Genomic DNA, 17858 nt, shown 5'->3' on the forward strand with positions numbered 1-17858 from the left:
TTCTTTAAAGGAAACCATTTAGGACACCAAGGAATCCACCGTTCAGTGGATATCCCATGGGCTTTAGGGGAAAAGTTTTCAGTTGATCTTAAGGGTCTAGGACAATGAAAGATACAACCTGATTTTTCACACTATTTTTTATACTGACGGAGCCTCACATTGAAGAGTTGGAATCATATTCTAAATTATATTCTGGGGCAGCCCTGGTGGCTCAGCGGTTTAGCACTGCCTTCAGCCCAGGGCCTGATCCTGGAGACCCAGGATCGAGTCCCACATCAGGCTCCCTGTATGGAGCTTGCTTCTCCCTCTGCCTGTGTCTCTGCCTCTCTCTCTCTCTCTCTCATGAATAAATAAATAAAATCTTAAAAAATAAAATAAATTATATTCTGTATATGATATCAAGCATACCACTGCTGAAATATGTTCTAATTTATTCCCCAATACGTGGAGTGTACTTAATATATGGATGCCCAGACTTCCTCAAAAAAAAAGATTAATAATCTAGCATATTTTATAAAGATAGCATAATAATAGTCTAGCATATCTTATAAAGACCCGCAAAGTATTTTGTATATGGATTCTCATTCTTGAAGTGTACTTAGGGAACTCTGGGTTGGCTATGAAGTTTAATTTATGCTTTTACATATCAGTTAACTAGTGAAATAGATTCTATTCTTAATTTCATACTCCATCAGTTTTTTGTCATTCTGTCCTAGAGATTAGATTTTGGAGTGTCATGGGTTAACGATTACTAGCAAAAATGTACTGTATTTCATTCTCACTTCTTAAAAACAAATGCTTCATGTCTCTGGAATTTTTCAAATAGCATTTACTAGTTGAGTAGTTACCATGTTTAAGTTGAAGAGGTTAACTGTCTTAAATAGAGATAAAGTTGTAGGTAACTCTTAAAAGCTTCCTTTTTATTTTTCTATTAAGAAATTTAATTCCCACTTTGAAAATTCTATGCGAGAGGATTCTGGGAAGATAGCAAACAGCACAATTCTTTAGTCTCTCTAAATTCCCACATAAAAACAGAGCAATAGGGGAACCTGGGTGGCTCAGCGGTTGAACGTCTACCTTTGGTTCAGGTCGTGATCCCAGGATCCTGGGATCAACTCCCAGATCACGCTCCCTGCAGAGAGTCTGCTTCTCCCTCTGCCTGTGTCTCTGCCTCTGTCTCTCATGAATAAATAAAATCTTAAAAAAAAAAAAAAACAACAACAATAGACAGCAAAGCTAAAAAGCTATGGATGAGTTATGGGGCTTGGTTGGATGACAGTATGAATGTACCTAACACTACTGAACTGTACACTTAAAAATGGTTACAGTGAAAAATTTAATGTCAGTTGGTGGTACATCTTACCACAACTTTTAAAAACCCCTATGGAAAGATATGTAGGCTGGAAAAAAATAAAATAAAAATCCCTATAGACAATTTAAAATATAACTAGGGAAGAGGTATTCCCATAAACACCAAAACATCAATGGGCAAAGGCAAAGTACCAAAAGCCACAAGACCTGTATGATATTACTGTCTATACAGGAGAAAATACAGAGAAGCACTTGAAAGTTTGACAGATCTAAGAACAGAAGAACTCCAAAATAGACAGTATATTATTCTTATGAATAAATGAATAAAACCTTTATTTACTAGTAACCTTTCTAGTAACTTTTCTAGTAACCTTTTATTTACTAGAAAGAGTGAAGGTGAAAATTTATGACCAACAACTGGAACTAAGGAGTTTTGCTCAATCCCAATATAGAGTAAGTGCAAGAGACCTGTAATAAGATCTGAAGGACTTAGAAGAGGGTTACTCCACGTCAGCACTATTGCCATTTTAGGCCAGATAATTCTTTGTTGTGGGGGGCTGTCCTGTGCATTGTCAGATATTTAACAGCATCCTTGGCCTCTACTCATTAGTTGCCAGTAGCACACACCTGGTTGTGACACCAGAAGTCTCTAGACATTGCCACATATCCCAAGGTAGGGGAGAGGAGTGTTGCAAAGCCACTGTAGTTGAGAACCAGCTGGGCTAGAGCTATCTAGTCGCTAGGAACCCTCAGAACTGACCAGCAGGATGACCTTCCAGAACAGGGCCCACATTTCTGGATGCAGGATCAAAACTGAGCAGGACAAGATTAACATACAAGAAGGGAAGGCCAAGATAAAAAGGAGGACCAGTGAATAAAGCCAATAAATCTCAAGAGGCAAACCACTATACTTCTTTAACACTATATGAAAAAACTAGAAAGAGTTCCGTGAAGTTAGAAAAATAACCATGAACCACTCCTGAGGAAAGCTCATTTCATGTAAAAAATGAACAACAAATAGCAACGTTTTGAGTTAGATCCAATATAGAGTTAATAGGTGAAGAGAGAATAAGCAGCACAATAACATCTCTATAGACAATAAAAGCACAGCAGAAAGACATACCCATGGAACAGAACAAAAGTATAATCAATTATTTCACATTAGGAAAATGATGCAAGGTATGAAAACACTACATACGTCGGAATTTGAAAAACCCAGATATAGTATGACAAAACCTCAGAAAAATATTGGAAATAAAAGGAAAAATCACTTCAGAATGAACATAAAACTAGAACAATAAGACAGATAATGCCAGAAGACAAATAGAAAGTGAAAGAAGAAATATTTTAAAGTCAAAAAAATAAAAAGAAATAAAAAGGATATGAGAGGGAAAAAAAAGGATATGAGATAACAACAAATATTGAAGATAAGTAAAAAATCCAATATACAGGTAATAGGAGTCCACAAGGAAAAAACCAAAGCAAAAGAATGGAGCAAAGGAACAAATGCTAAGAACTATAATTCAAAATTATTTTCCTGTTCTAATAAAAAAACAAATTGTTTTTTGAAAGAATACACTATATTCTCTGAATACTGACCCAGAACAATTAGCACCAAGATATATTTTAATAAAATTACTGGACCTTGGGGTAGCCCAGGTGGCTCAGCGGTTTAGCGCCACCTTCAGCCCAGGTGTGATCCTGGGGTCCTGGGATCGGGTCCCGTCGGGCTCCCTGCCTGGAGCCTGCTTCTCCCTCTGCCTGTGTCCCCGCCCCTCTCTCTCTGTCTCTGTGTGTGTGTCTCATGAATAAATAAATTTTTAAAAATCTTTAAAAAAAATTACTGGACCTTGAAGAAAAAGGAAACAAATTCTTTAGTCAATCAACAAAAAGTACATGTTATTTATACAGGAAAGGAATTTAGATTATCATCATACTTTTTTGAAAGCAATATTTTATACTATAAGAAAATGGAATAACATTTAAGATATCCAAAGAAAATATAAGATAAGGCAGGCTGGGTGGCTCAGCGGTTTAGTGCCGCCTTCCACCCAGGGCATGATCCTGGAGGCCCGGGATTGAGTCCCACATCGGGCTCCCTGCGAGGAGTCTGCTTCTCCCTCTGCCTGTGTCTCTGCCCCTCTCTCTCTCTCTCTCTCTCTCTCTCTCTCTCTCTCTCTCTGTGTGTTTCTTATGAATAAATGAATAAAACCTTAAAAAAAAAGAAAAGATAAGGAGTTTATATCTAGAGGAACTGACTCTGAGGTATCAAGGGCACAAATAGTCAATATGTAAGAAATCAGGCAACATTGTTCCCATGAGTCCTTCCTGAGTAATTTACTACAGAATAAGCTTCAGACAAAATTACCACAGAGACATTGATGGAGAGTGAGTATGAAACATAGTCAATCAGAGAACTCTGAGTAGATAAGGGTTTAAAGGGAGAGTAGCATGCACTGGCTATATGCTCATTCAGTGCAGCTGTGGTACAAACATTTTCAAAAGTGGGAGGAGAATGGGAAGAGATATGCAAAAAAGAATTTTAATTGTCCTCAGGGATATCAAAGTGATAGTATTGCTAATCTAAGACTGCTATGTATAATGTGGAGTAAAGGAGATGGGTATGGGTTATTCCAATTCTGTCCTCTCCTGTGTTCTTGAAAATTAGGGTTCTTGATATGGAAGAATATGAATGTAAAATAGAAGAAGTTAAGTAAAAGAACTTATAGTCCTGATTTTCAATTTGAATTAAGTTCCTCATTAAAAAAATTATACTCTAGTTCTGTCAACTGAAGAGGCCTGGAAATAATGACCAAATAGTGGCAGTGAACAGCTCCATTCCTAAATTGTGTCTTGAAGTTCTATTTCCCAAAAAGAAACTAGGGCTTCTTGGAGAAATGTCTGATTCCAGATTTAGGACAGGAAATATACAGATAAGCCTGGGCTAGCTTGTCATAAGGAAAGCTAGAAAGATGGCAAGCAACCTGTCAAAGACTAGGAGATGTCAAAAAAACTCAAGGAAAAACTGGAAGATGTTTCCAGTTGACCAAAGATGGGACAATTTTAACTTTAAAAGAGATAATAATTGTGATTGATTAAAATCCAATAAATACATTTAAATCTGTGAGTTCCTATTGACCCTAAAAAAAAAGACCTACTTAGTTGCCTTTAGAAGATCACAGAGAATGAATCATCTTGAATACTAGTATTTAAAGTGAAAGAAGCACACATATACCCAACTTTCTTGTATGAACTGTATCACATATGAATTGGGTACAAAATAGTCAATAAAATAATTTTTTCTTTTTTTTAAGATTTATTTATTAGAGAGAGAGCGTGGGGGGAGGGGAGCAGAGGAAGAGAGAGAATCCTAAATCAAACTCCACCAAGCACAGAACCCAGTGTAGGTAGGGCTCAAACCCAGGACCCTGAGATCATGACCTGAGCCAAAATCAAGAGCCATCTGCTCAACCAACAGAGCAACCCAGGGACCCTAAGGATTGTTTTTTTATAAAAATCTCCCAATAAAAGAAAATAAATGATTGAATATAACCATTTTGCAACACTCAGTAAATAAATGGACCTAGCAGTTAGCAGCTGCTAACACACACCTTCTGTAGTTTTGCCAAAGGGACCAAATGTGGTCTGATCAAACTTCTGGATCCAGCTGCCAGTTTCTGGAACATACAGAGAACAGACCAGTGTGTTGGACTGTGAGTGTCTAGTCAATCAAATCCATGTTGTGGGGAAATTGCAGGTCAAATGCCCCAGATTCTAAGAGATGAATTTTGGGGGTACAAAGAAAAAGGGGAAATGGAGGAAAACCTGTAGATAAAAAGGGACTTGAAAAATTTATAATGAACAAGTGTCTGGGATGCACACGTGGGTAGAAAAAACGATGAAGAGGGATGCCTGGGTGGCTCAGCAGTTTAGCACCTGCCTTTGGCCCAAGGCATGATCCTGGAGTCTCCGGATCGAGTCCTACATCAGGCTTCCTGCGTGGAGCCTCTTCTCCCTCTGCCTATGTCTCTGCCTCTCTTTCTCTATGTCTCTCATGAATAAATAAATAAAATATTTTTAAAAAAGAAAAGATGGATGCCTAGGTGGCTCAGTGGTTGATCATCTGCCTTTGGCTCAGGGCGTGATCCCAATCTCAGGATTGGGTCCCACATCAGGCTCCTTGTGAGGAGCCTGCCTCTCCGTCTGCCTATGTCTCTGCCTCTCTTTCTCTGTGTCTCTCATGAATTAATAAATAAATGAAATCTTAAAAAAGAAAAAATTATAAAGGAGATGATTACTGTAAAAATCAGTATAATGGTAATCTTGTGGGGAAGAAGGCATTGAGTTTGGAAACGGACACATGGGAGGGCTTTCATTGTGGCAGGCAAAGTTATTTTTCTTAGCCTAGGTGATGGGCTTTCCTTATAATAACTCATTAAACAATGCATTTGTTTTGTGTGGCTTTCTGAATCAATGTTTTATTTTATAGTTTAAAAATTATGCAAAGACTTCTGCTTCCAAGTAGAATTCAGTGAGTAGTGACAGCCATCACTCCCACTGCACCAACTAGGAAAGAAATGAGAGTACAAAAATATTTTTTATTTTTATTTATTTATTTTTTAATTGAGTAATTTTTTTTTTAAGATTTTACTTATTTATTCATGAGAAAGAGAGATACACACACACAGGCAGAGGGAGAAGCAGACTCCACGCAAAGAGCCCAGTGTGGGACTTGATCCTAGGACTCTGGGATCACGCCCTTAGCCGAAGGCAGATGTTCAACCGCTGAGCCACCCAGGTGTCCCCAAAAATATTTTTTAAAACATCAGAGATATGGGCAGTCCCGGTGGCTTAGCGGTTTGGCGCCGCCTTCCACTTGGGGCATGATCCTGGAGACCCAGGGTTGAGTCCTGCATCAGACTCCCTGCATGGAGCCTGCTTCTCCCTTTGTGCCTCTCTCTCTCTCTCTAATAAATTAAAAAAAAAAAAATGTGGAAGTAACAAGGACTAGATGAACTAAAATCTCATTGAAGAAAAAGCTCATTTATGTGAGCTGAGATCATCAGCTGTTTTCTTCCCTAGGGACATTTGCCAGATCAGAAGTGTTGAATATTGGACTTGTCTTAGGCAAAGGGATTCTCTTGTAGGAGAGGTAAATCAGTAGAACTTTTAACAGTCATGCAGGTTGGTATAACAGATTGGAATCTAGAACAATTCCAAACATACTGCTGTTTTTTCTCCATGAGGTGTTTGCTGAGTGCTGGGGTAGCTCAGGGGACTAGGGAACTAAGGTGAGTGAAATCTCATACAACTTGACAGTGCTTAGAAGATAGTGTCCTGCTGTGTAGAGGCGCCTGTAACAAACACAGGATGGATCTCATCCTTGAGACATTTGAAAACTGAGTGGACTGAGTCTAATGAAAGCTGAATTTCTGATTGGACTGAGGTGATTAGTATTTCACCCTCCCTGCCTAATACAGGAAAGAGCAAATCCCAGCTGGTAACTGGGAGGGATAGGTGTAGTAGGGGCAGTGCTGGAATAAGGGGATAATATCAACCTCAATTTCTAGGATTCCATTCCTTTATAAAATGTCCAGCACACTATAAAAAATTGTGAAACATCTGAAAAAATATGGCCAGTAGCTGAGAGCAAAAATAGACAATAGAAGCAGACTTATAAATGATCCACATTTAGAGGCATGGCTGGGTGGTGCAGTCAATAAAATGTTGGACTCTTGACTTCAGCCCAAGTCATGATCTCAGGGTAGTGAGATCAAGCCCTGCTTAGGGTTCCATGCTCAGAGGGGAGTAGTCTTGAGATTCTCCCATTTTCCCTTTTCCTCTGCCCTTCCCCCACTTATGCACCCTCTTTCTCAAATAAGTAAATTTTTTTTATTTATCTGAACACTTGTAATTTATCAGTCAGTAAAAAAAATAATCCATTTAAACAGAAAAAAACTTTAAAATAAGTATAATGAATATATTAAAAATATATATTAAAATAGAGAAAAGATTAAAAATGGATAAAAGGTTGGAGAATTTTAATATATAATTGAAGTCTAAAACCAAGATGTGCGTTCTACAACTGAAAAATATAATATCTAAAATTAAGAACTCATTGACACAAACAGTCTAACATACATGTAATTGGAGTCCCAAAAGGAAAGGAAAGCTAGATAAGAGCAAAAGCAGTATTTGCAGATAGAATTTTTGGCTAAGAATTTTCCAAAAGGCATTAAAGATAAACTTTATCCAAAGTACATGAGTTGCCTGGGTGGCTCAGCAGTTGAGCACCTGCCTTCGGCCCAGGGCATGATCCTGAAGTCCTGGGATCAAGTGTTCCATCAGGCTCCCTGCATGAAGCCTGCTTCTCTCTCTGCCTATGTCTCTGCCTCTTTCTCTCTGTGTCTCTCATGAATAAATAAAATCTCAAAGTACATGAACTTCAGGAAACCATCACTAACATAACCTTTCTCCAAGGTTCCATTCTCCAGTATTTATGTTTCTGCTGCTTTCATCTGTATTAGTTATGATATTCTCAGAATCTGTTTGGAGGTTTTTCCTTAGGAACATGCTCCGTCTCCCTCACCTGCTTCTTAAGAGCAAGGTCTATTTTTAGTTTTGTTTATTTTATATTTTCTGCAATAATGATAGAATTTGCTAATGGTACTTAATAGACTAGCAGAATTTCCCACCCATGCAATAAAACGCCAGCACTATTCCAAGTGATTTTCTGAACACTAGTCCTTTATCAGTCAGGACCCAGTAAAGAAAACAGAAGCCAGGGGATCCCTGGGTGGCGCAGCGGTTTGGTGCCTGCCTTTGGCCCAGGGCGCGATCCTGGAGACCCTGGATCGAATCCCACATCGGGCTCCTGGTGCATGGAGCCTGCTTCTCCCTCTGCCTGTGTCTCTGCCTCTCTCTCTCTCTCTCTCTCTCTCTCTCTCTCTCTGTGATTATCATAAATAAATAAAAATTAAAAAATAAAAATAAAAAAAAAAACAGTGGGACTATTCCTCTTTTAAAAAAAAAAAAAAAGAAAAGAAAACAGAAGCCATACCAGTTATTTTGGTAGAGAGAATTTAATATTCAAAAATTGGTTGGCAGATATTGAAGGGCTGAAAAAAAATGAAAAGAGGACACTGAAGTAACTGTAGGAACCCAGATTTGGGAACACAAAAGAGAGAGATTAGAGCTATGGAAGCCTAGAAGCCAGAGGAGAGATCCTACAGCGCTAGAACCATCAGCACCTGAGGAGTGGGTGCCCTGAACAGCTGTGACACACATCCATGAAGGATTCTCTTCCTGGCTGATTTTGGAAGATTATATTTTCCAAAGATGATTACGGTACCTGTCATGTCACATGCTCTGTATCATTTGCCTTTGACATTCTTCTTATTGAACAGTGGGATTTACATTTTCTGCCCTTGATTCTGGGCCTGCCTTATAAGAACAGCCAGAATGGCGCTATGGATGTGACTTTTGAGGCTCTGTCATAAAAGATATATCTTTTAGTTGGATGTTCGGGGGGTACCTTTGAAGCCTTGAACTGAGGTTGCCATGAGGAAGGTCAGAGGAAGTCCCAACTAACCAAATAGACTCTGAAACCCAGCCAGCCCCCTGCTGCTTTAGCACCCTGCTCCTCCAGCCCCAGCCACAATTTGATAGCAACCACATGAGACATCTGAGCCAGAACTTCATGTGAGGCCCTTCCCAAATCCCTGACCATGGAACCAGGAGAGTTAATAAAATTATTTTAAGTCATTGAATTTTGAAGTGATTTATACAGCTGTGGATAATTGGAACACTGGTACTCTTACCTCAGGGACTCAGAGGAGGTGCCCCACAGAGCCACCGCTGAGACTTCGAACAGGCACAACGCTAGTTTTGGAAGTGCCAGAAAGAGGCTAGAAACTAAAATTAACTGGTTTAGTCAGAGGGAAGGGCTCATTGCTGAGACAACACTAACAGGATTGGCAAGCACACAGAAAGGAGTCTGTCCATTTTCCTCCCCCTAGATTCCAGCAACTAATCCTTCCTCTTGGCAGAACCTAATAGAGAGCCAGCTTGGCAAAGGGAAAATGTTTTCAGAGTTCTAGCCCCAGCATCACAAGGCAGACTATAGAAAGTAGCTTAATGACTGACATGGGCACAAATTCTAAGACTTTTTTTCCTACTAAGTAAAATATGTTAGATTCTCACTGTGCTTTTGACCAGAGTAAGTGTATGTATCCAGCATATCTTTAGCGTGATTTCACACCTTCTGAGAAAGGCCTCACTTCATAAAAAGAGGCATGCAGTCTTTGTTTTCTCCCTCACTGCAGGTATGATCCAAAGGAAAACAAATGGACCCGAGTGGCTTCTATGAGCACAAGAAGACTAGGCGTGGCCGTGGCTGTGTTAGGAGGGTTCTTATATGCTGTAGGTGGCTCTGATGGGACATCTCCACTAAACACAGGTTAGTCTTTTCCAAGATCAGCACATTCCTCAGGAGATTCCCCCTACAGAAAATTTTTAAACTCCAGGTTATCCTATAATTTTAAATTATAAAATTTAGATAATTTATATATTTCTGTAAATAGTATAATTATTTATAATAATTTAAATATTTGAAATTTATTTTCCCCTTAGAATACAACTCCTAGCTCTTCCTCAGATCCTTCTGCAGCCATATTCTCCTAGCATATTCCCAAAATATTTTTCTCCCTCCTCTTTATAAGCTTCTAGGAATTTATAATGAATAAAAGAACTATTTTCCTAATACGATTATTTCTCTGCCCCACCCCCAACCATCTCACCTTAAAAAACTAAAGCCAAAAAAAAAAAAAAGACAAAACAAAACCTATATTATAACTTAAGAATAAATAAAAAGCTATAGTTACAAGCTGGTTTATGTGTCGGTCCTTTCTGTTGAGAGATAATGGTATTTTTGCCTAAGGATATTGTCGTGTGACACTTGGATTAGATTCATTGTCACATATCTTGTCTTCTGCTTAGAATGCAGTAGGAATTAACAGGCAAAGGGAATACAAGAGTACAGAAGTTATCTGATTATGAAAATTAATTACTAGTATAGAATGGTGCCTACAGATCCTGTGGTCTAATCCCCTCATTTAAAGATAAGATGAGGCCACAAGTCATAGTCAGAACTATACTAAGGTACCTTGACTCCAACACATGCCCTTTCCACCATACTGTACCCAGGTGAAACCATTAGCCCCGATAAGATTATAGTGGTATTATCCAAAGGTACACAAGTCCTCATTAGCAAAAATCAGATTGTGTATTGAAAATATGTATTATCACAAAGTTTTAATGGCTATTAGGAAAACTAGTTAGAAGAAATGGTTGAATGGTCACTTACTGGTTTTTTTCCCCCTGCAGTGGAGCGCTACAATCCTCAGGAAAACAGATGGCACACCATAGCTCCTATGGGGACCCGGAGGAAACATCTAGGCTGTGCAGTGTATCAGGACATGATCTATGCCGTAGGAGGTAGAGATGATACTACAGAGCTGAGCAGCGCTGAGAGATACAACCCCAGAACTAACCAGTGGTCTCCTGTGGTGGCTATGACATCCCGCCGTAGTGGAGTAAGTGCCCAGCTACTGAAAACTTTGGGAAAAGAACACCAAGAGAGGGCTATGCAGGAGAGCTCTGATCTTAAAATACTGGCACAGTAAGGAGATGCACTGTTTAGGCAAAACAACCCCTAGCTACTTTTGTACTGGAAAAAATTAATTTCTCGTAATTGCTGTTATCTCAAGTACTTAAATACCTTCTATTCAATCATATCTTTAATAATAGAATTATTTTTTCGTGATTTATCTTTCATTGATTGTTTCCCTGAAAGACATTACCCTATCTTATCCACTACCTTATCTAACTTCACCCATATTCATCCCTCTCAATTAGAGCTAAATGTTCTGAACTAATGTTCCTAGGTAATATTCTAAGTAGTTGGCACACCAATACAGATGTTTAGGCAGAAACACATCTGGCCCCACCACCAGTCTTCACAAACTGGTATGGGTCTGTCCCATCTGTAGTTTAGACCTGGCTAGGCTGACCTATGTCATGTTCTAGACCGTGGATGACTTGTGACCACAAGAGACTTCTAGAGTGGAGTATAGCATTCATCCATCCTAGGACATTTGGTTTGTAGTGAAATGTAACCCATAAACCACTGATTGTGTCAGGAATCCATTGATGTAGAACAACAGGTGGGAGAATGCAGCAGTAGCTAAAAGACTCCATTATCTGAGGATAAAAAGAAATCAATTTTGGTGTGCACAAATCAGAGAATATCACTGATAGGCATCAGCAAGTCAAAACATTCCCATATCTATGGTTTGCTATTACTGGTGATGAACAGCTTCTAGGTCACATTCCTGTTGTTTTCACTGCTACATTCATCTTATTTAGCAAATATTTATTCTTACTGTGTGCTTGGAAAGCAAAAGTGAGTACAACTCCACAAGGAGCTCCCAAGTTAGTGAAGGAAATGGAAATGTTTACAGAAAATGATAAAAACAAAACAAAAAAGAAACGGTTGCATGTGCATTGTAAGAGAACATGGGAGGATATGCTTAATGTATTTGGGGGCAGTGAAGAAACTTACCAGAAAAAGTCAGATGTAAGGTAGACCGTGAAAGAAAACTAAGATTTTCTAGAAGACGGAAAGAAAACCAGGGACCAACATGTGCAAAAGTATGGAGGTATTACAAGTATAATCCTAATATGGTATTATTCCAATATTAGAAAAACATGGTATTTTCTGGGAAGAGCAGTTAAATTTGTATTCTTGCAGCATAGGGTACATAAGGAGGTGACGCTAAAACATGGCCTAGGATGGATTTGTGGAGGGCCTGAATGACCTAGAAAGGACTTTAAACTTACCCAGAGGTGGTAGGGAGGCTTAGCAATTTTTTAGAGGGAAGTGACAGCATGGTTAGGTTTGTATTTTAAACAGAATTTTATTGGCAGTTTTAGATAGTGGGTTAGAATAGGCAAATACCAAAAGAAGTGAGAGCAGTTTGGAAGTTCTTGTCGGCTCCCAGTGATGCTTTTCCAAAAATTTAAGAAATTTATGTTTTGGACTTTATAAATATTCTGATTGAATATATAATTTTATTGTTCCCACACATAATAGATTTTTGTCATACTTTTTTTCCTCTGTGTTCAAGTAAGCCAGAGTGTAAAGTCATAAAGAATTATCTTTTATTAAAAAGATTTATCTAAAAAAAAAATTAAATAAATAAAAAGATTTATCTAGAAACTAGTTAAAATTTTCCCAGTGATCCTCTGGCTTCTTCAGTGGCCACTGTGTTTTGGTCCTGTAGGTTGGCCTTGCAGTAGTGAACGGACAGCTCATGGCTGTAGGAGGCTTTGATGGCACAACGTACTTGAAGACCATTGAAGTTTTTGATCCTGACGCCAATACATGGAGGTAACCTTTAAGCTACATTGCAGATCACCTCACTGCTGACTTGAAAATCATGGGAATAAGGTCGCCCATGACCTTAAAAATTGGGATGGTCATACATTGAGAAGTGCTTTCTCAATACTCATAAGAGAGCTCCAAGTTACCCATATTTGATGGCTTATTTTGAATTCTTTGCTCTAAAGTGGCTGACATTTTACATCTTCTCTTTGGTAACCGTTCAGTTTTATAATAGAGATGGCAAGCAGAAAAAAATAATCTCCTTTCTAGCCTCATCATGTTCAGCTGAGGAAAGTAAGGCACTGAGAAATAAAATGAAGCAAGTTAGTCATAGAATTAGAACTTAGATTTCTTGCTTCTAATCTGTCACAATTTATGATGTTCTTAGTGGCAGCTTTATGCACAGGAAAAAAAATTGTAGATACTTTTTTTTTAATAATAGTTTATTTCATTTTAAAATCATTGTTTTCCTTAAGCTTTTAAAATGTATTTAAATATATTATTATTCTCTTTTAAAGTCCAAGTTGGTTAAGCATCCTATTCTTGCTTGGTCTCAGCTCAGGTCTTGATCTCAGGGTCGTGAGTTCAAGCTCCTCATTGGGCTCCATGCTGGGCAGGGGGCCTACCTAAAGAAAGAGAAAAAAAGTCTACTAAATTTTAACAGTCACTTTTAGGAAGAAATCTACCTCTTATTTAAGAGGCTTAACTATGTTAAACTATATTTATAGGTTTAATTTTACTTTGCTTTTAAATTCTTGTCTTAACAATTTTAACAAATCTTTCCTAAGTGCTTAAGTGGTTCTTATAAATTCACATAAATCATGTTACTCATGCATTTAAGTATTCAAAAACTGAGGCACCTGGATGGCTCTGTCAGTCAAGCATCTGCCTTTGCTCAGGTCATGATCTCAGGGTCCTGGGATCAAGCTATGCCTTGGGCTCCCTGCTCAGTGGGAGTCTGCTTTTCCCTCCCCCAGTATCCCCTCTCCATGCTCATGCTCTTTATATATATATCAAATAAAGAAATTTCTAAAAATAAATAAGTGGAGGTACCTGGCTGGCTGGCCCAGGTCATGATCTTGGGGTCCTGGGATTAAGCCTCCATGTCAGGCTCCACACTCGGTGGGGAGTCTCTCCCCTCTTTACCACCCCCCTACTCATGCTCTCTCTCTCTCTCTCTCTAATAATACAATCTTTAAAAAAATACAGTCTTCATGTCTGGGAAAGCCACACTTTTACAGATGTTTAAATGGTGTTCTTTGGATTCTGCCTTTGGCTCATGGCTCTGTATGACTACCAAGTCACAATACTAAAGTCAGACTAGAAGTCAGACATTGGACACTTTTGGCTTCTACTAGATTACATTTTCACAACCTTGTTCACTAAGTAAAGATTTACTAAGTGTTCTAGACATCAGAGATACCACAGTGAACAAAAACTAAATCCCCTGCCCTCCTTGATCGGACATTCTAGGAAGGAAACTAACAGTACCACGTCAGGGATAGAAGTACTGTGGTAAAGAGCAGAGAGGTGTGAGGATGTCCAGGGAGGAGCTTCCTTTTAAAATGTGACCTAGGAAGGCCTAACTGTCAAGGTCACATTTTAGCAAAACCTAATAGAAAACCTAATGGGAAGTTTTCCTGAAAAGGAGCCTCCCACTTGTGGCATATTTTCTTGCATATTCAGCTTTCGATGTTTAATGGGAATTTGGGAAGATTGCCAGATTTACTTCTGCTACTTAATCACTACGATCCTACATAAGGACCTATTTCTCAGTAACTGTCACTAAGTAGAATTAGTAATATGTGACCGAGTAATATTTATGAAATTCTTAAGGATCATCTGTTAAGAGAGTACTATCTAAATTGTTATAGTTATATATCCCAAACTTAAAGCCAGTTTTACCTTACAGCTGACAGAGGATCTAATATTCTTTTCCATGGAAGTCTTTAGCTTTGAAGACGATCTTGTTCACAGGTCACAAACTAGATGCTGAGTTTACTTACTCATATCCAGGTTTGTTCCATAAAGGAGGTTTGTGAGAATACATATAAGGCAAAAGGATAAAAATAAATTATCGATATTTAGGCAGAGGGAAATTTGAGTAGGAAAATAAGATAGCCATGGTCAAAACTAGACACAAAAATGTAGAATATATGGTTCTGTGTAATTGTTAGAAGTCAATTTAGGTGTGAAGTTATAAAGTTGTGATGCAAAATGTGGGAATGACACTCTTATTCTTAAAACAGTAACCTATAAATGAGACCTTTTCAGCCAATGTGTGAAATAATTCTGCTACTTGCCAGTGCTCAATTCCAGGTCCTAATCTTTGGAAGAGATGTATGAAGCTAAAAATATTATGATAGAAAACACGTGCTTAATTAGCATCTAAGTTATAGAAGAAACAGTGCTTTTTGCGCTTTGGAATCTGATTTTGTTTCTTTCTTTGCAGGTTATATGGTGGGATGAATTACCGTCGCCTCGGGGGTGGTGTAGGAGTTATTAAAATGACACATTGTGAATCCCATATATGGTGATCACCTAGAAGACAGTCATGTACATGCTCCACTGTGTTCTGGAGAGATTTGACTTTGGAGCTTTGTATAGCTCAAGAAAACATTAGAACAAATTATTCTTTGCCGGTGCCTCAACATATGGAAATACAAATACAATGAAAGTACTTCAACTGCAAGATGCCACCTTTGCACAAAAGTTTTCAATTCCATGCAGAATATTTATTTTTGGTTTTAATTTATCATGGGTTTTTTGTTGGGTTTTTTGTCGTTTTGTTTTGTTTTGCTTTGGATTTAGCCTTCTTCCCACTAAAAAAGGAAAAGAAAAAAAAGATAAAAATTCCAAGCAGAAAGTTTATTTTTAATGTGTTAAGTTTGAAAATACTAATAAAGGGAGAAGGGCTATACATAATCTAATTGTTATTTCTAAGCACTCCATCCACATGACTCCACTATCTACAAGGACTACCAGTGACAAAGATAGGGTATGTAAAATGTATTATTTAGCCATCATGCTTGCACTAAGCACCAGAAGACTTGAAAATCTAAAAAACAAAACAAACAAAAAAAGGAAACACTCATTTTAAATAGTACAATTCAAAAGGAATGTTAGATAAAACCAGGACTTAGACACTAACGTTTTCATCAGTGCAAGTTTGCATCTTGTTTCCTTCCATATGAACTTGTTTTCCACTATAAAGTCTTTTTTCATAGTATTTTCATAGAATTTCTGCTAGCTCTAGAGCTCTGCTCAGTGCCTCTATAAAAACAGTATACCATTCTTCTATGCTGTCTTGAGAATCCTCCAATAGAATCATGTGCTACTCTGCAAAAGTTTTTGTTCAAAAATATTATCGACTCAAACAACTTTCCTTTTTGTTTCCTGATTGCTACTAAGGACCAGCAGGGAGAAATGCCTTCTCTCCCCCTCTCCCCCCCAGTGAATACTGTTATGCAATTTACACTTGCTCAGGCCTGCTGAAGCTGAGGCTTACCTGTAATCACAGCCTCCAAGAGAATGAATTCTGCAGTTCATGTAATAGTACACGCTAACGAGTATAAAATTGAGGCATTTTATTAGTAAAATCTTGGTTCTTTTATACAAACATATCATTATCCTCACTCTATAAAGCCACTGTTACTCTCAAATTGCACTTTCTGGTGAAAAGTTAAAATTTTTAAGGAGAAAATGATACAAACCTCAGTGGTCAGTTTTGTCATTGTGTTCATAGACCAATTTTCAATGTATTTTGCTGGAAAATCTTTGAATAAGACTTTAACCACAACCAAAAGGAATAACTTTCTCTTCCCTCCCCCTTACTACAAAAATGGCAACTTTTGTGTTTACATTTAAAGATCATTTGCACCTTTACAAGGAAAAAAATAAGTATTTGGTAAACAGTTGTTTACATGTATCATTTATGCTTTTTTCTAGCATGTATAACTTTTTTAAATAAAGGTAGTGTTTACCATAAAAAAAAAAACTTTGGTTAATGTTTTTTAGTGTTTGTGTCTTTGCTATTTAGTTTAACATTGTAAGTACTTTCAACATGAAGGAATAAAGGATTGCCAGCTAGAATTATGAACTTTTATTATATATTTTATACAATAGTATTATATTTCCTAACCTCTAAACTTATTTTCTGGTGTAGCACTTAGAATCATAACAATTTTGAGCTAGAAGGACTCTTAATAGTCATCTGATCCAAACCCATCTATTTCTCTAAGACTGCAAACCAAGGATGTCCTTCCTAAGAGTAAATACAGTCAATGATAGGACCAACATTAAAAATCAGTTCCCCGAAATCCCACTCCATTTCTCTTTCTGTGCCACACTGCGACTTCACCTCCACTTAAAACATGGCCTGGGATTAAATATACTAACAGACTCTAAGTAAATCTGGTATATAACATTAAAAAAAGTATAAACACTTTATGAGATCCTTATAGTACTGCATCATTAAGTCAGTCTTTAAGACAAAATTCACTTCCCAAGATTTTATTATTGCGTATATTTTTAAGAAAAGGAATGAGAACAGGAACAAAGTTCTAGAGATTAGACTTCCAGTAAGTATTAAAGTTCCCAATAGTAGCAATTCATATGGCAGTCATTCAAGAGCAGAGACCCAGGAACTATAATACTGGCCAAAGAGTTTATCGGAGCCTAAGGGCTTACTTTGTTCTTCCACTGAAGTGGTCAAGTTGTATTATTGGGTAAAATGTACATATTATGTAAATGTCATTGCTGTAAAAGAATATCATTTGCATCGTGATTTCTACAACTATGAAGTGAGCTCAGAGTTGGGTTGAGTTGGCAGTCCTCTTCATTTTATAAACAAGTAAACTGAAGCTTAGAAAGTTAAAAGGACATGGTAGGAACTGAACCTCAAATCCACATCCCTGATTCAAACTTATTCACTGTTCTCTGTGCTATTCTCTAACCTGGAGAACAGTTTACCCTGTGTCCTCCCTTTATGGATCCAAGATTTGTTGATTTTTCAGTCTCTTCAACTTTTTACTCATTAGGACACAGTGGCTACTTCTAAGTTCCTCATATGAGGAACCAAAACGGAGTAAAATATGTAGTTTTG

General features: G+C 37.8%; 1 protein-coding gene across 1 annotated transcript in view; it reads left to right on the forward strand.

Moving 5' to 3' along the window:
- The window catches only part of KLHL20 (kelch like family member 20), a 56078-nt gene extending 39270 nt beyond the window's left edge, over positions 1-16808 (forward strand). Inside the window, exons 9-12 of the mRNA XM_041762493.1 lie at positions 9636-9769; positions 10696-10904; positions 12654-12760; positions 15207-16808. Coding sequence (XP_041618427.1) covers positions 9636-9769; positions 10696-10904; positions 12654-12760; positions 15207-15291 — 535 coding nt within the window. The 3' untranslated portion in view covers positions 15292-16808. The remainder of the gene's footprint in view (positions 1-9635; positions 9770-10695; positions 10905-12653; positions 12761-15206) is intronic.
- The last annotated feature ends 1050 nt before the right edge of the window (positions 16809-17858 follow it).

The sequence above is a fragment of the Vulpes lagopus genome, chromosome 1 (assembly GCF_018345385.1).
Source record: "Vulpes lagopus strain Blue_001 chromosome 1, ASM1834538v1, whole genome shotgun sequence".
Lineage (NCBI taxonomy): Eukaryota > Metazoa > Chordata > Mammalia > Carnivora > Canidae > Vulpes > Vulpes lagopus.